The sequence below is a fragment of the Cavia porcellus genome, unplaced genomic scaffold (assembly GCF_034190915.1).
Source record: "Cavia porcellus strain 051 isolate PalLab524CR breed Dunkin Hartley unplaced genomic scaffold, mCavPor4.1 scaffold_20, whole genome shotgun sequence".
NCBI lineage: Eukaryota > Metazoa > Chordata > Mammalia > Rodentia > Caviidae > Cavia > Cavia porcellus.
The window spans coordinates 45762500-45782111 of record NW_026947503.1 but is presented as its reverse complement, the minus strand read 5'-3'; the positions used below and the strand labels follow the sequence as shown (position 1 = coordinate 45782111).

The window sequence follows — 19612 nt, the reverse complement described above, 5'->3', positions numbered from 1 at the left end:
AAATCAGAACCTCTCAAATTTAAATACACAATCCAAAAATGGGCATCTGAAATGAATAGGCACTTCTCAGATGAAGAAATAGGAGCAACAAGTAAATATATGAGTAAATGTCCAACATCTCTGGCTGTTCAAAAGATGGCTGTTATTAAGAAATCAATAACATGCTGACAGGGTTGTGGGGGGAAATGAACCCTTTTCCACTGTGGGTAGGAGTGTAGCCTGATGCGACCACTGTGGAAATCACAGTGGAGATTTCTCAAAAATCTAAAACTAGAGGTTCCATTTTGACCAAGTGCTTCCCTTTTTGGTATATTCCCAAAAGAATTAAAGGCATCATACCACAGTGATATACACACACTCATGTTTATAGAGCATCATTTATAATAGCTACATCTTGGAAACAGCCCAAATGCCCATCAACCAATGAATGGATACAGAAGATTGTGTGTGTGTGTGTTTTAAACAGTGGAGTACTATTCTACAGTAAGGAAGGATAAACTTAAGTTATCTTAAGTTTATGGTAAATGGGTACACTTTGAGACTGTACTCTTAAGTGAGATAAATTGGACACACATATAAATATCACGTTTTTCTCTAGAGTGAGAAATGGAAAGGGTAAATAAGGACCAAAATGTAGAATAGGTATTATGAAATAGGTAGAAAATGTTCAAATATGAAAGAGAACTAGGAAAAGGGGAGGGGGTAAAGAAGGAAAGAAAAAAGGAAAAAAGAGGATAGAAAGAAAAATGGAAACAGACTTTTTTTTTAAACAAGGAGGAGAGGGGATTTAGACGAGAGGGAGTAGAAAAAGAAAAATCAAGATATATCATGTTCAGATACAAATTCCATACGATGGATGTTACCATCATGTATGTCTAAAATGTACCAAGAAAATTAACTTATAGAAAAGATTGTTGGAATTTAGCAGGTATAACAATCCAAAGAAAAAATGTTTACTGCTCTTCATTATAAAATACAACAATATGTCCTTTTACTGTGCTTCCTTCCTGCATCACTGGCTAGTGAACAAACACTTCTAAAGACCATTGCTTTAACCGTCCAGTTCTTTCTCAGGTTCTGTTTTGTTTGCACTACATGATACTTGCCTGGTATGAATGGCCATTTTCTCTTTGAAGGACTCTTAAAGGGACAGCATGGCCCCATGGGGTGGGGCAGGTGGACTCTCAAGTTTTGCCCTCTCTGTTCACTGACATGATTGATGCCAAATTGTTCCCTTTTGACCCCAGCTAATGATCCTTATCTTCTCTCCAAGGACTAGACATCCACCTCTTCTTTTCTCAGAGTGACTAGGGCAGGGAGGATGAACATTTTCCCTGTCAAGAGCCATTGACCCCGGCAAGGAGATCCCTGCACGTCCTGCGGCCCAGCACCTACACTACCGCGCTGTTGTCTTTGTTGATCATCTTTTTCACTAAAAACTTGAATTGTGCTATGTCTTTTTACTCCCCTATTTGGCACAGCACGTGTCCCATAGAAAGTAGTCAGTGATTGTTTGAAGGAAGGAAAGATAGAAAGTCAGCATTACCTATTGAGAGCTAAAAAGAAACACCCTAGAATGCCCAGAGTCTTCAGTGTTGCTTGTGCCCTCCCTTTGGGCACTCAGAATAGGCACAGACAGATGAAAATCATCCACGGACTCTTTCTCAGGGATCCCTGGCCTTGTGCAGAACACATCCATCTGCCCACCAGCCGTATATCCCAACCCCAGACTCCAGCCAGACATGTCCAGGGCCTGAAGGGAAACCAGTGTGGATTCAAGTCAGCTCTGGTATAGGAAGATGAGGAATGATTTCAGAAATATGTCCTTGCTTGAAGGCACCTATGTAAAGAAAGAGTAATGAACAGTTCTGCCCTCCATAAACCCCAGGATTGTGACCTTTCATTTCCTGTGGGATGCTTTTTGGATATATTTTTTTCGATAGACTTAATTTGTTGGGGGGTGTAATTTTTGCTTAATAGAAAAACATTGAATGTAGAGTACAGTTTCCATATGCCCTGTTTCATTCCTGTTTCCCCGTTGTTCATGTCTGCATGAATGTAATGTATTTGTCATAATTAACCAATATCCATACAATTAACTAAAGTCCATAGTTTATATTAGGGTTCACTTTTAATTTGCATCTCTTGAATGACCAGTGATATTGAACATTTTTTCATATATTTTATGTCTGTATTTCTTCATCTGAGACATATGTATTCATCTCAGATGCCCATTTTTGAATTGGGTCTTTAAATTTGGTGGGATCTTCAGTTTTTGATATGTTCTAGGTATTAGTCTTTTGTCTCATAGACAACTGGCTAAAATTTTTTCTTACCCGGTGGGTTGTCTTTTTACTCTTGTGTGAAAACAGAGTGAAAAAAAGATGAGATCCCAGTTGTTGATTCTTTGTAGTATTTCTTGTGCTATCTGGGTTTTGTTCCTGAATTCTTTGCATACACTTATGTCTTAAAGATTTATACCTATTTTCTAGTAGATTTAGTGTTTCTGTGGAAATATTTAGATCTTTGATCCATTTTGACTTTAGTACATGGTGATAAACCATTGGTCTAGTTTTAGTCTTTGGCATGTGGAAAGCCAATTTTTCCAGCATCATTTATTAGAGAGGCTATGTTTCTTCCAGTGAACATATTTAGCCCCTTTGTCAAATATAAGGTGGCTGAATGTCTTTGTAATTGTGTTTGCATCTTCTAATCTATTCCAGTGATCTTTTTGGGTTTTTTTTTGCCAGTGTCATACTGATTTTATCACAGTAGCTTTGTAGTATAATTTCAAATTAGGGATTGTGATGTTCCCTAACTTGCCTTTCTTTGTGTTTTATATTCTATGTACCCACCATTGCAGTGATATATAGGGTAATAGTTTCTGCGCACTAAAAATCTGATACTTTATTTATTCATCCCTCCCTCCCTTCCCTAATCCCTAGACAATCACTCATCATTTTACTCTTTCCATACTTTTTCCACTTCAGAGTGTCGTATAACTGGCTATATCTACATGGTATGTAACCTTTTTCAGACTGCTGTCTTTCATTTATCAATGCACATTTAAGTTCCCTTCATACTTTTTTGTTACTACTCAAAAACAGCTCATTTCTTTGTTAGCAAATAAATACGATACTGTGTGGATGTCCTGCAGTTTGTTTATCCATTTTCATAGTGAGTGCTAACTTGGATGCTTTGAAGTTTTGGTAATTATGACTATGACACAATTTGTCATGTTGCTTTCTTTGGTCATATGGCTAAAGTGATGTGGCAGAGCAGGGCTGTTTTTAGAAGAAGGCTGGCCCCATTCACAGAAGGCAGGATGTCAGAATACTTTTAGGTTTGGCTAACCTAAAGCTTTGATCAGGTCAGATGATGGGGCCTTAGGAATCTGAATACTATGTGATCCTCATGTGTTCTTTTGAGCCCTCACTGCCAATTTAGTCATTTAATTATTTATTTACCAGGGAGTTAGGTTCTGGGGTTATGGGGTAAATTATTCCTGGGCTCTGACATCAAGGACATCACAGTTTATTTCAGAGGGTAGAATTTCAAAGGAATCTGTAAAAGTTGGGACTATTTCAACAAGCATTGACTATGTGAAAAGTAAATAACAGTACCTAATTTGTAGGGTGAAAAAGAGAACAATGCATCATCCACACATCTTCCAGCCTTGGGTACCAAATAGGAATCCACAGAATAGTAGGAATCCACAGCTTGGAGGGTGGGGAGAGTTGCTGACCTGGCCTTCAGAAGAGAGAGGGAGGAGACAGTGAAACCCTGTTACACACAGGATATCACATGAAGGCTGAAAAGTGAGAGCCTTCAGCTGAGTTGGAAGAGGGTCCCTGTATTCCTCCAGGGTCCCATTCCAAAGACCTCTTCACTGGTGTTTTGCTTCTGTTCTCTTCCCATTCCATTTTACATGTCTCAACCAACTATGCAGACAGTGAACGACATAAAACTCTGCCTCATTAGAGTCTTTTCCTGCTGCTGTTCTCTCGAGAGCCCTCCATGACTGCCTGTGAGTCAGGGAGTTGAAATCCCTCAGCATGGCCCTGTGAGGCTTTTCTGTGTCGCCAGGCTCTGGGTGATCTCACCTCTGCACACTTCATACCAGCCACACTACAGTGGTTGACCTCTGCGAACACAGGGCTTTGTTTTTGTGTCTGGCTGTACTCCTGCTGCTTTCTTTGGCTTTCCCTTGGCACTTGCTGTGGTGGATTTTGCACGGGGTCACCTCATCACCACTTCCCAGCCCAAGGTTCCCAGGCTTGGCCACACCTTCCTCTGGAGCCTCTGAGTGTCACCGTCCCTTTCTCAGATGACAGTGTTATGATCTGGGATTATGTCTGTCTGTCACTAGACCATTGGCTCATCTGATGGCTGAGACACTTTTCCTGAACAATTGTAACCCGAGTGCTCCGTATAGTACTAAGCAGATCATCAATAAGGGATAATTTAAAATTTTAGTTATATATTTTTTTCTGGTGCCAGGGATCAAACTCAGGGCCTCACACATGTTAGACTAGTACTTTACCACTGAGCCACACCCCCCATAAAAAGGATTATTTTAAGGATTATGTTACTAATGAATATTTAAAAATGTGACTGTAATCCAAGAGAATTTGGATTTAAACATCTTCTTAAGCAACTGTCCATTTTATGAGGACCCATGACCTTGGCATTGCTCCTCTTAGCCTCTTCATCCCGCACTGACAGGCTGCCGCTCAGTTGATTGGGGGGCACCTGCATCCATTAATCAGTGTCACCCCTTAGGGCACGAGGAAGGAGTCCTCTTTCTCAAGGGCACTTGCTTTGGATGTTTGTGTTTTCTCTCTGAATTGACACGGTGACATATGTACCTTGGTTAGGATTTGGGTAGGTTTCAGTGTTTACCTTATTTTTATTGTACAAAGTATACAGATGTCTCTATGTATTAGTGATGGTCACTTCACTACCCCATTTCTGCCAGTCTCGTCTCAGGCCTAGGTCCAGCACTTCTGTTTCTTAGGTATAGAATGAAGCGTCTTCAAGTGTGAAATGAAGCTTTTGGGTTAGAGCAATGATTCTCACCTGCAGTCTCCTGAAAGCCCATAGGAAGTTTCTGGCATCCATCCTCTCTGAAATTATATTAATATTTTGTGTATGTACTTTTTTGTAGATATGTGATGTTTAAATGAATGTATGACTCCAGAAAGTTTTAAAAGTGCTGGAAAAAATGACTTCCAAAGGCAAACCAAGTAATTTTACTGAAAAATAAAATTTCCACAATGCCACAGTTTTCTTTAAAATACTAGTATGTACTAATGGAGCAATGGTTGCAGTTTGAACATTGGCTGTGTAGACTTTCTGGCGTGTGTGAATGAGGTAGCACGTTTGAATTGAGAAGCCCGAGAATGGAATCCTTTAGAATCAGTGCATATAGGAACTTGTGTTAAGTGCTTTCTGTCTAGAAAGATCACCTAAGCTTGGTCACTGATTTTAGTTCCTTTCATGTTTCCATGAGGTTGATTTTCAACTACCTGTCCCTGCCTGGTGTCTGATGAGCAAAGGCTGGAGGACAAGGACCATTTCTTATGGCTGCTTCCAAAAACTTGTGATGGTTCTATTCTCTATAGCTGATGCAGACACAGTTGTACATGTATGTGTGGGCATATGTGCCTGTACCTCACCTCTCAGTGGTAGCAGTTCAAGGGAAGAAGGAAAGCCATTGTCTCCCCTGAGCAGAGGAGAGACTTCAAAGTTTTGGTCCAGATTTTCCCCAAGCACTTTGTCCCTGTGTTGGACTCTTGCTGAGGAAGGGTATTCTCAGCTTACTATACTTTAGGGATCCAAAAGCTTGATCCTCTAGAAGTATCTCTATGGTTTCTTTCTTAAAGGTGATTTTGGGTTCCATATTCTTTCATTGATATAAATTGGTTCTAATCTCATTTGCTTTTTCTAATTAATGTGGTGGCCTTTCCCCATACAATGAATTGTCTTCATTACATTCTTGACTGAGTAGGAGGCATAGGATGCTTTTGATTTCTTTGGCATTTGTATTTGTATGCCACATAGGGATTTTCCAAATGACAAAGCAGGAATGGCCCTCAAGGACCTCTAGTATTTTGCCCTCTGTTTCTTGTAATAAGCCAGTTTAGAATAAGCCAGTTTCACCATGGAAGAAACATAGCTCATTTTTATAAGGCAAGACACATGGGGGAAGGATGAGGGGGCAGTTACAAAGACTTCCAATTACACGTCATGTTCTCCACCAAAGGTGGCTGCTAATTGCCCTTTACTAACAGGCTAATACTACATACATGCTTGTACCCAGGCAGGTTTAATTTGGAATAATGCATTGCTTTGTTCCTGCCTTTCTCAGCTTCTCCCCAATCTTGGAAAATGCCCTGGCTCTTCCAGTACCGTCTGCAGCCTTAGCTCCCATGTGCTTCTGGGTTCCTCTCTGAACCCCTTCCACTGAGCAGCCCCCATGATTCAGGGTAATGGCCACCCATTAGAGTTCAGCCTGACCTTTGCCCAACATTTCTGCTTTGAGTTTTACTGTTCAGCTCACTTGACATTCACCTGAAAGTGACACATCTGCCATTGATTTTTTTTTAGGTTTCTTTTATCCTTGATACTGTGACTTTGAGCTTTCTAAGTGTGGTAGAGACAAACCTCTTCCCTGGTAGGGGTTTGGCCAATTTCATTGTCATGCAGTTATAACTGAGGTAGAGAAAGGGGAGAGAAGAGAAGAAGTTCTGTGGGTTTGTGCGAGAGTTAGAGGTTTGCATTTAAGGGAAGCATACATAGGTTGCTTCTAAAGGAGTGATTGGAGTTCAAGAGGAAACAGATCCAAGACTAATGTCAGGCATGCCTTTGGGAAACTCAAAGGCTAGGAACTGTTTTTAGATGAGCCCTTCACACTTTGGTATAAGTTAAAGGGAAGGACTGAGTAGCCTTGGTTAAGTGTGAGTTTTTAGGTTTTGAAACCTACATGAGCTCAGTATGTCACGCGGCAGCTGAAGTTCCAGATCATATTTCCTGTGATGGTATTAGTAATGCACTAAGAAAGCCAGGTCCTGGACTTGGGAAGGAGTGCTTCTCCTTTAGGCTGTGGTTCCCTCTTGAGTCATGTCAAAGGACTCAGCACGCTCTGGTTTGGGCAGGGTGTTAACATGAAATTTCTGTTCCATACTCTTCCACCAGCGGGAGTTGTCCTTCTTAGAGAGGTAAAGTTATGTGTCATTTGAAAATATTTTTGGTTCCTAGCTCTTCCTAAGCCTTTATCCCTAAAGTGTGTGTTAAGAATCAAAAGAGCAAGTCACGTTGGGTATAGAGGCTTTGTGGTATCAGTATGTCTTAAAAATAGAAAAATTGTTTTATGTACTATGATTTTATACCATAGTATTGGATCTTTGTAGAGAAGGAATATCTTACTGAATTGTCTTTCCAAAGATTAGAGGTCTAGAATAATATTCCTTGGAATGAATATTTGGTTATTTTTTATTTCACCCATAATGGAGATGACTCTAACACTGTTCTCATGTGATATAGGGAACAAAGCATGACATTTGTTAAAATAATGACTCATAAGAAATTACTTGTTTGGAGTACTTTAGGGGAGGGTATCCTTGTCTATGTAAAACAAAATCACTGCCATTTGTGATTTGTATGTGTTTATTTTTTAAAAGGCTACAACTTACAGATGCCACATGATCAGATCTCAGATTTAGAGCTCACCTAGTGTTTTATAGCATATGGAATTAAAAAGCAAAATATGTCAGACATTTCACCCAAAATTTGTAATATATAGGTAAACTGTCTTTTGAACTTTGATAGTTTTCAAAATCACATTAAAATTTATAAATCTCTCACAAGTCTGAAGTGAGAATTCTGCACAAAAGAATTATTTGGAAACAGTACTATTTTATTATTCAGCTTTTTTTGGAATAGAAACTTCTTAAATAATTGCAAATATTTTTTACAGTTAAAGATATTTGCACTGGGGAGTGTTTATTCTTGAATAGGACTATAGTCAGCCAGAGGATGCTGGCTTCCTCTTCTGACTTGATCTGAGCCAGGGGATCCCTGAATATGAACAAGTGGCCAGACCTAGGAAGAGGTAAGGGTTACTTCCTGCCTCAAGCACCTTTGCATGATTGGAGGGAGATCATTAGTCTATATAGACAGCCTGCCACCTGGGAAACCTGGCATACTTCTTAATAAGGAGAAAGGAGGCTTTCAGAGACCACTCAAAGAGTCTGGCCTTTATAGCGGGGTGTTTCTTATCACAGAGTGAGAGGCAATGTTAGATCCTCTTGTACCATTGGAGAGTCAGTTGTGATGTCCTAGAGGTTAAAAATACATAGTAATGGAGGGATTCATACTAATTACAGGACAGAGACTGACAGATTATATAAAGAATACAATACAACTGTAACTCTGAAAAGCTCTACATACATAGGTTAAAAATGAAAGAATGGGAAAAGATATACCATGTAAGCACCATTCTAAAGTGACCATATCAATAAATAGACTTTAAAACATGGAATACTGCTAGGGATGAAAAGAGACATTACATAAAGAAAAAGCTCACTATAGCTGGAAGTGATAGCAATCCCTAATTGTGAATGTACTTAGCAACAGAACTTCAAAGCACCTAGCATCCAAAATCATAAAGCTGAAAGAAGAAATACACAAATCTACTCTATAATTTGGAGACTTCACTCCTTTCATATTAATCTATCCAACAGATAAACAGAAAATTAGTAAGACTATGCATAACCTGATCAACCCTATCACTCAGCTTGACCTAGTGAGTAATTATAAAATAGTTCACCCAATAATGGCACAATACATGCTCATTTTCAATGTACTTGAGACACTCTCCAAGATAAAATACATATGGGGCCATAAAATAAGCCTCAATACATCTAAAAGAACTGATATCATACAGCTTATGTTCTGACTATAAAGAAATTAAGTTAGAAATTGGTAATACAAGGATACTGGAAAATCCCAAATATTTAAAAATTAAGAAATATATTTCAATCAACCATTTGTTAAAAAAAAACTAGGACTAACATTCCAGTTTGAATCTAATAAAATATCCCACATTAATGCATTTTGAATGAAAACACACAGTATACCAAAATTTGTAAGAAGCAGCTGAAACAGTGCATTAAGATAAATCTAAAGCATTAATAGTCATTAATCTAAAACATTAATAAAATCAGAAAAGTGATAGGAAAAATAATGAAAGCAATATATGATTTTTACTAATATAATTAATGCAATTGATAGACCTCTAGCCAAACTAAGTAAAAAGGAGAGAACACACAAATCATCAATCAGTGGTGAAAAGGAGATTGCTATAATCTAGCAATAAAAAAATGACAGGGAATATGAAGAGCAATTTTATGTCCATACAGTTATAACAATTGAAATGGATAATTTTCTTTAAATACATAATTTATCCGGGTTCTTTCAAGAAGAAATAGATAACCAGAGCAGCCCTCTATTAATTGAAAGAATTGACTTCATAGTTAAATGCCTTCCAACAAACCCCTATGCTCAGAGGCCTTCATTGGAAAATTCTGTCAAACATTTAAGGAATAAACAATATTAATTCTACACAAAAGCACTGTGACCGTAAGAGAGGAGGAGGAGGGAATAGTCCCAAGTCACAAGCTGGGCACTGTCTCCAGTGTGTCTTCAGCATACTGTAGCACCACCCACTGGCCAACTGGTCACTGTGGCCTGTTTTTCTGTCTCTCCTGTGCAGTGGTCAGTGCAGGGTAGAAGCTCACCTCCTGCTATGAAATTAGGTACTTCCTCCTTTGCAAAGCCCTGCTTAGTTAGTCCATGTGAAATGTGACAAATAGTGGGGCTATAGAAGTCAGCCAGAGAATACTGATGCCAGGCTGCTTCTTCTGCCTTGATCTGAGCTAGGGCATCCTTGAATGTGAACGAGTGGCCAGGCCTAGGAAGAGGTAAGGGTGGCTTCGCACCTGGAGTGCTATTAATGGAAGGAGACCATTAGTCTTTATTGACTGCCTGCTGCTTGGGAAACCCAGGCCCACAAGAGTGCTTGAGGTGAGCAGCACGATAAAGAGAAGACGGCACCAGAGGGTTTTTGAATACAGGTGCAGAAAGTATCGGGGTACTCTATGGCTAGGAAGTAAGGTAGAAGGAAGCTTTCTGTTTTGGCTACATTGATTTTTCTGGGTATTGTAGACCATCAAGAGGCAATATGTGTACACTGGGAAACAGAATCTCTAAAGAGCTAGTTATAGAGATCTGTAGAAGAGGAAGCTGGGGCTGAGGTGCAAATGGGAACATACCCTTCTCCACAACTCACTTGTGCCTGTCTCTGTCACCTGTAACAGTCCAGGCATGTGTACAAATCAGTCTTTGTACATTGTAGGTAGACTGTGGTCCTGTTATAATACCTGGCACTTAGAAGTTCCTCAGCCTTCATATCTTCTGCTTATACCATTCAATGGACTAGTTAAATTAATTGTTGTATTCTTTATTTCAGAAAAACTGTACAACTCCAGTGGACGAGATTTAAGAAGGGCCCTTTTCTCCCTGAAGCAGATATTTCAGGTAAAAAGGAAAAAAAAGTATTTCTAACTCCTGTTTTGCTTTGCTATGGAATTAGGTACAGACAAATTTATTTCACTGAGTATTACAAGAAGGAAATTATATGATAAGTTAGGTCAGACTTTTAGAGAATACTTTTTAACACATCAAATATTTCAAATGTAAAAAAGAAAGGCAACTTTGTCAAATCATATTTTTTCCATACCAAGTTTTTAAAACGAAAAACCTGTCATGGGTATAAGTGAAGAGCTGTGTTCTGTTCCCCATGCCAGTTCCCACCTGACCTCCAGACCCCTCTCTGCTGAGTGTTGAAATTGAGTTCATTGTGTGCACACATGATGTGTGCATATTCATCAACAGTGTGTGGTACTCTTTTGAACTAACTTTGTATCTGTGTCATTCAGTTGCATTCATTTTATGTCAGCTTGCTTATTAGGAGTGGGCAGGGTGAAGATCTGACTGATGGAGTTCTGGCTAGCATTGCATGGTCTGAATGAAGCACAAGTGTTTGGCTCACTCTTTGGACAGATAGGTTACTTTCCAGTGTTTTCCTATTATGAACTACACTCTGTGGATGTGCCTCCTTGTGTGCATGTACAAATCTACCTCTTGGGTTTCATATCCATCCTTTGTAAGCCTTCCCTTTATCCTGACCCTGATAAAGTCAGGATGCAAACAGGCTCTGAGCTAATCAGCCATGAGACTGCATAGAGCCAGTCAGGAGGTGGGCTTATGAAGATACCTTTACATGGAGCCTGTGTCTGTCTGGGTTCATTGTTCCTTTCTCTTAGGATTTTGAACCTGAGAGTATGTTTTCTCCTCAGATCTCATTTTATCCATATCCTTTAATTATTTTGTGTGTTATGAGAGTTCCAGCTAGGGTGGGTTCCTACCTGTGTAAGAAGGAGTGGGCAAAAGGCAGCCCAAAGAGGTACCGAAAAGAACTAGAAACAGTATTCAGTTTATCAGTAGAAAGCATCACTAGCAGTGAGATTGTGGTCTAAAACACTAAAGGGAACCAGAGTCCCTTGGAGAAGTGCCTAATTCCAAGTCTGGAGTAGAAAATGTTGTAAATTTAGAACCGCTTATACAGACAGTTGGAAATTACCAGATATTGTTAGGATTATTTCCAAAATTATTCCGAAGCAAATTGGAGGATCTCCCATTGGCTGCCAAGATGGGACAATACAAATCAATAAAGGTGATAATTGCAAGGCTTCTAAACATATCAACTAAATTCAAATTGATGAGTTCATAATGATACTAAAGAATAATTATGGACTGGCAAAATGAATAGGCAAAAAAAAATGCTGGTAAACTAACTCATTATGAGAAAATGGATAACGTTTTAGAATCTCACATTTACCTTGTCTTTTCACACGTGAACCGTAGGTTAATCCAACAGTAACTGAGAGGCAGTCTTGTTTGTAGAAATAGTCTAGTAATAAGTAAGAATAAGTATAAAATTACAGTGTCACCATTTTGCAGCCTCCCTTGTTAATGGATTTGCTAATGGATGATATAGCTCAGTGTAAAGGCCATAGGATCAGTTCCCAATACTGAAAACAAAAATTACAAACCTTGCAGAAATGGGATAAAACAAGATACTGTATTCTTCCTGATGGAAATACAAGCTATGATTTGGTCAAACCGACAAAATCAACCTTGGATCTGATCCTACCTCGATATGCAACAACCAATTTATAAAAGATTGAGGACAGAGACACATATTTAACTACATCACAGGGGTGTAATCAACAAAAACCAGACTCTGGCTACTCTAAAGGACAAGTGACCTTGTTTATCCAACGTATAAATTTCAAGGGAAGAAAAGAAAGAAATGGAGACAATCCATAAATTAAAAGATACTTCAGAGTCATAACTAACTGCCATGTGTGGATATTACTTGGATACTAATACAGTGTAAAAACATTTTTGTGAAGCAGTTACAAATTTGATCTCTGGACATTTGATAATTATTTTAAAAAGCATTATTTTTTATTTTGAATAAATATTTTAAAAAAGAATTTCTGTACTTTGGAGATGCATATTGAAATACTTAGGAAGTGGTGCCATGTATAGACTTTACTTCAGATTGATACAGCAGGGGATAAGTTAGATGCAAGGTTAAATAGGATTGGCATAAGTTGATTGACATCTGTGGTTCATTATTCTGTTGTTTTTATATTTAAAGTTTTCTAAATTGAAAATTTTTTTTAAAAAGCAAATGAAGACATGCTTAGACTTGTCACACATTCCTTTAGTCAATCTTACTCCACAGTGTATGTTCCTTGAATTCTCAAGGGTGTTTTCTCTGCTATTTATTCATTAAACAAATACTTTCAAGCAGCCTAGTTGGCACTGTGTAGACGAGGAAGAAGGTGCTTGTTACTAGGAGTTTATGTTCTGTTTTGAAGGACCACACACATATGCACAAAACAGTGCTCACACACAGGGCAGCAATGCATCGGAGATTAACCAGAGTACATGAGCAGCAAGCTGTCGGGGTTTAGGTCCCCACTTCTCTACCCCCGGGTCCACATCTTCATCATCCTTCTTGTTTTCTAGGTGTGGAGGTTCTTTTTTCAAACTTTATTTTGAGGCCTTAAATAACAATGCCATTAGTCATCTGAACTGACTTCAATATTCCTTGACTAATAAGCATTTTTAAAAAATGATCAATGGTTAATGCACAGCTATTATAGAAAATTGTGAAATGCAGCAGTATTAGTGCTAACATTTTTATTTCATTCTAGTCTAAAACCAGTGTTTTAAAAATAATGTATTAATGCCTCTATATTTTTAGGGTATGTATTTAAAATCTAGTACATTGCCAGTTTGGAAGATTCTCTTTTTTTAATCCTTATTTACATATATGCATACATTATAGTTAAGATTCTGAATTACTTTTATAAACACTCTCTTGCCCTGTGCAGTGTTTTTTTTTTTTCCCAAAACTTGCTCTTACCATCTAGATCTCTTATATATTAATATTAGTGATTAGCTTAAGTGGTTTCTTGAGAACTTGTTCTCACTTTTTCACCATGAAGTCATGTGTGAATCTAGTTTTAAAGTAATAAACATTTGTTACATGCTTGGAAAAACCTTCTGACTAGACATGAGCTCATCTAAATGTCCACTTTTCACATATGCTGGCGGAAAAGGATATGGATGGAGAGAGAACTTTTTTATTTCCTTTATACATATGAGTGTAAAGTAATTTTCCAAAAACTCACAATATTGTCCCATTTTCTTCTTCCACAGCCATGATTATCTCAAAGTCTGAGTTAACACAGCTGTCTTTCATTACTTTCGGGGCACAAGCATCACTCACTCCCTCAAGCCAGCTCAGACCCTAGAGTGGTATTTAGTTTTCAGGGTTACTTTCCTATGTCCGCACTTTTAGCTCAAGATCCCACTGAATATCACTGAAAATGCCTTAAAATCAAAAGAAAGAACTGATTGCACGTAAGGACAGGAGAATTAAAGTTGAATAAATTACTTTTTAAAGATATAAACCATGGTTGCTGTCATAATAACAACCTTTCATTATTCTATTAGGTTTTGTACTATTTACATCACTGAGGTTTTTTTTTTGGTTGTTTTAAATTTTTGCTCTGTTGTTATAAACGAAGATGGATGTTCCAGCTCTATCCTAGCTGCAGTTGGGAGAAGGCACTATCCAGCTGAGGAAATCTCCTCTTAGTGGAGGAAGACAGTGCTGGAAAGATCTGTCTCATGGGGCTCCTTGGAATTTGTACCAGAGGAAATTGAGGTTGGAAGCTAGCCGTGGCTCCGTGGTATCAGCCAAGTATTTGTTGCCACTCTTGAGTTTGAAAGTTGTTATCTCTAAAGAGAAAGTACTATTAGATCAGCAGTTCTTGAATGGGCTGCCCATTAGGATTTCCTGAGGAATTTAAAAGCAGAGCCTGGGCCTCACTCAAGAAGTTCTGATCAAATCCATCTGCATATAGTCTTAGTTCCTAATCTTTGTAAAGCAGATGATCCTAATATGAAGATGTCAGGAATGAAAACCTGAGTGCCTCCAACTCACCTGAAGACCTTGTTTTAAGTAGCCTGCTGGCCGCACTGCAGTTTCCCATTCTGTAGGTCAGGGGTAGGGCCAAGCAATTTGCATTCCTACAGGTTCCTAGGTGAGGTTATTGCTGCCAGTGTGTGTGAGCCTTTTGGTGTTGGTCAGCAGATCTGAAGAGCTGTTTTTGAAAAACATGGGATTATATGACCCTGAAGTCTATTTCATGTCTACCCTCTGCTGATGGAGGCCAAGTTGATTCTTTTGAAGGATGTCATGGTTTCTCCAGATGCATGTCTTGTCCTGCACTCTGCTGCTCCTTCAAGCAGACACTGCAAGACATTGAGGAAGCTGCTTCTTTAGGTTCACAGAGATCATTTGCAAGTCCTTATAACTTTTGAAACAGTGGAGTTGCTTTGAATCCTTCTCTCAGTGGTCTGTGCTGCAATCCGATGTTTCCTGTAGAGGAAAAAAAAAAAGCCAGCAAAGCTTCATGTGGCCTTTCCCTGGGGACCTGTGGGGGTTGTGGAGCCTGGTAATTTTTAAAGAATGAAAAACAGAACACTATAAATATTTCTGACAGGCAAGGGATTCATTTGCTTTATCTTTATTAGATTGCCCCAGAAGGCAATAATTGGTCTTTGGCAAACAACAACGTGAAGACTGGTTATAAAATTCCTCTGGCAAGAGTTAAGATGCTTCATTTGAATAGAGCAGAACAATCCTTAGGGGTCATTCTGGCTTCAAAGGCTCATACATAGTTTGAAAAGCACAGCCTGGGTGGAAGATGGACAGGGATCACATTTAAAGTCTTTTTTTGTTTGTTTGTTTCTTTCCTGACAGGATGACAAAGATTTGGTGCATGAATTTGTCATGGCTGAAGGTCTGACATGCTTGATCAAGGTGGGAGCTGAGGCTGATCAGAATTATCAGAACTACATCCTGAGGGGTAAGTCACACTGGGGCATGTAGTGGCAGCCCCGCTGCTTGGAACCTGGATCTGCTCCAGTGATTAGCACACTGAGAGCTTTTTAAGAGGCTCCTACCCAGGAGGGTGGAAAAGATACCCTATCACAAGAGATGACCCCTTCACTGGGTCTTATCAATTTCTAATAATTAGTGATAGTTAATTTTTCTCACTTTCACTTGCAATGTCTTCTGCGTTATTAAAGAAAAAAGAACACACAACTCAAGTTTTTTGTTGTTGTTGTTGTTATTGTTTTGTTTTGTTGAGGAGTGAACTCAAGGCTTTTGCACTGAACTACATCCCCAGTCCATTTTCTTTTTGCGTAAAAAATTTTTATTAGTGCTACATATTTGCAATACCTAATGATTACATTTATCATGGGGAATTGGTAGATTCTGGTTTTTATTTTGAGAAAGAATCTTACTAAGTTGCCCAGAGTAAGCTCAAACTTGTAATCCTGCTGCCTTGGTCTCCCAGGGTGCTGGGATTACAGGTGTGTGCCACCATGTATGCTTGTTAGTTTTTTAGACACTGTCTTATTAAGGGTGGTAAGTGCCATTAAATGGGCTCAGATTCTGCATGTTAGCAGAAAGCCACCCAAACCAAAGAGGTCAGTTTATTTCTTGGATAAAAATATTTTATCCAGCTTGAGTTATCACCTGGAGCTCTTTTCAGAACATACCTTCCTTGCCATGTCCTCTTGTTTTAACTTGATGAGTCTGGACCACTCCTGGGAATCTACATGCTATAAAATGATTCTGAAACTGGGCGTGGTGGTGCATGCCTATAATCCCAGCACTCAGGAGGCTGAGGCAGGAGGATCATTGTGAGTTTGAGACCAGCCCCGCTACAAAGTGAGCTCAAGGTTAGTCTGAACTGCATAGTGAGACCCTGCTCAAAAAGAAAGAAAGAAAGAAAGAAAGAAAGAAAGAAAGAAAGAAAGTGATTCTGAAAGCAGCCTCTACCATTTCATGAATAAAGCAGTCGGGCGGTGTTTGCAGTACCAACTCCTTCTGTTGTTCAGTTACTAGTCTTTCACAGTGGTACTGATTTTGTGCATCTTCACTGAATAATTTTCCATCAGTAAAAACAAAAACTCTGCCTAGGAAGGGGAGAAATGACTATGTTAGACCATGAAATTGCTGCTATATATAATTTTGACCTAGAAAAGGAGAAATTTCACATAGAAATAATATCTACATTTTATGGTTGGAAAAAAATTAAGGCTCAGTCCAAATGTTTTACTTAGACAAGTTACTCCCCCTGTATTTGTCCAAGCAGGGAGTGAGCCCAGATATTGGGGCATATCAAGATTGTTCTCCTATCCCTTCAGTGTCTATGTTCATGTTGGTGTTCATATAAAAAATCCTAAAACCTCCTTTTATTTTTCTGTGGGTAAAGAAAAATGTATGAGCCATTTGATTTCATGTTCAGGGTTAGAGGTGTACAAGAGAGGCAGGGTGGGAGGGTCATCTCAGCGGTGCTGTTTCCCCTGGACATGGGTCCTGATTCCTTTGTTGGTACCATCCCAGCTCAGTCCTTCCCCTTCCTGTACTCCTGGAAAACCACACAAGAGAAAGCAAACGAGCAAATGGAGGGATTTTCAAGTTGGTATTGTTTTCATTTGTTTTGATAAGTGCTGTATACACGGGAGAAAATGTGCCCCTCGGCCTCCCCTTTTGTGCTCCACATGTGCTCATGACAGCATCTGTGAGCCTAAGGATTCAGTTCCTTGTGTCACCTTCCATCATTCCCCAGGCTTAATTACAAGTTGTCACAAGAGATACCTTATTGATGAGTTTTATGATTTACCTCCTTCATCTTACTTAAACATTTAAATGGAAAGTAGGGATCTGTGTAGAGAAATTAATCACAGATTGTCTGTGTCATGTCCAAAGGCTGCTGTGTGTCTCTGTTAAAGGAGCTGAGGCAGGACAGCGTTTCCATCCCATTTCCATTTTCACTGGATCAACACCTAGAAAAGGGAAAGATACAGAAATACAGGCAGAACTTTCACCGCTTTCTTGTTCTTAATCATAATCTGAACAATCACAAGTTGAACCACATGGCCAGAAATGTACCTAAAGTTGTCTAATTCTGAATAGTGGCTCCAAAGTGATAGTATATTTTTCCATTGATGTTTAAAGTATATATTTTTTAACTTACCAAAAACAAAGTCACCCCCAACACACACAAATACACACACCTCTCTATAGAAGTAATAGTCCACATTTTAAAATTTTATCCCTCTGACCCTTGTCCAGGCAATGTATATGCATTTCTAGAGAGAGAGTATTTGTATAAGCATCTGTTTTTATTTACATCCAAGTCTGTCCAAGGGGCAAGGCCCTCCAAGCTATGGTTGGCCTCATTTACAGCCATGCATTTTGTTAGAACTCCCTGTCCCCCACCCTCACACGGGTTAGAAATGAACACGTACAGCTGCAAGAGAGGCAGAAAAAAAATGAGCATTTGGCTTCCTGTGCTCAAAAAGGAGGCAACCAGGGAGAAAGGTTGGCCTTGGGTCTGAGGGTATCCCCCCTGGGTGCTCTAGAGGGTATTAGGAGAGAAAATGCCTTTACTTTGGTGCTGCTGAGAGAATCCTTGCACAGGGGCTAGGGTAAAGCTGTGTGGCTATAGAAGGTCCCAAGTGGCAGCATAGTGTGAACTGTTCTTCCCTGCAAGAAGATGCTGTTGATGCAGAGAACTTCAGTTAGGCTCCTTATCTAGTAAGTGTTCATCCTAGTTCAGCAGTGTTCTGGTCAGTACCATAGAGACGCCAAAAGCAACTGACCAAATGTCTGAGTACTGTAATAGATTGTTTACTCATGACCCAGGGAGAGCCCTGTCAACTGCTGCTTTTCTATCCATGCAGAAGATTCCAGAAGGGTAGAACTCTCACTGTAGACCACAGTTCCTAAAGTGAGGTTTCTGTGGTCAACATCTGTAGTCTGGGTATACAAGGGAATGGATTTAATACAGGACATATGATTTATAAGATTATTTTATAGTATTCATACAAAGAGATAAATGCAAAAGAGTGCAGGACATCTAGAGACCCAAAGAATTCAGCTGAGGTCCTGGATCCCATGGCAATGTCCTGCACAAGGTCAGCTAAAGACCTAGAGCCCATGGTAGTGTCCTCTGCAAGTCCAGCTCAAGGCCTAGAGCCTACGACAGTGTCTCACACAAGTCTGTATCCAGGATCTGTACTGAGAAAATCCAAAGATCAGTGGTGGAGGCTAGAAAGTCTGCACCAGTGGGATGAAGGGTCTTTACCAGCAGTCTGAGGAATCTGCATTGGAGCCAGGAAGCAATGCTCAAAGTAAGGACTAGAGCTCCCCCGAAGAGAACCACAGCCATCCTCAGTGACAATGAGGACCCATGCTCCTCCAGCATTGGGAATAGCTGAGTTCATATCAGGAAAGCCAGCATGATAAGCTTCTCCAGGAGAATCAACAGCATGCCATCTTCCCCTGTAGTTCTTTTTATGCTGTTGGCAAGAATCCTTAGGTGGGCCTGCACACACGGCACCACACTGATTCAGTTCAGCTGGGTGTTACAAGTTGACCATTAGTTAATCCACCACACTTGGCTTCATATTTCGCTCCCCAGCAGTGTCCATTTATTGGGAACCAGAAGGCTCACTAAGTATTGCCTGGAAAGTGCACCAGTACGCATGCTATTCAGGTCACTACAAAATGCTCTGCTTTCCTCAGAAGGGGGAGACTGTGTGGCTATCCCACATCCCCTGAGTCTCAGACACCTCTAGGTAAGCAGGGCCCACTGTCCAATCATCAGCACATTTTGATGTATTTGGCTGAAGGCTTCTGGGGCATCTAAACAATAGATTTCTTGGGGTGTGATTTTTTTGTTTTTTGTTTTTAGACAGAAAAACTATCATTTTTCCTCACCCACATGTTGAGTCACTCTTTTATGACTTTGATGAGTTTCTCGTGAAGGCTTTTTTAGTGATTAGCTGCCAGCAGCCACCAGACATTGTTGAGAACACCCTT

The 19612-nt window shown here is 39.6% G+C and overlaps 1 protein-coding gene across 19 annotated transcripts in view; it reads left to right on the top strand.

Moving 5' to 3' along the window:
- The window catches only part of Fhod3 (formin homology 2 domain containing 3), a 444662-nt gene that overhangs the window by 190306 nt on the left and 234744 nt on the right, over nucleotides 1-19612 (top strand). For all 19 annotated transcript variants that reach the window (XM_063232040.1, XM_063232044.1, XM_063232043.1 and 16 more), the window contains exons 4-5: nucleotides 10532-10599; nucleotides 15473-15578. In XM_063232040.1, coding sequence (XP_063088110.1) covers nucleotides 10532-10599; nucleotides 15473-15578 — 174 coding nt within the window. The remainder of the gene's footprint in view (nucleotides 1-10531; nucleotides 10600-15472; nucleotides 15579-19612) is intronic.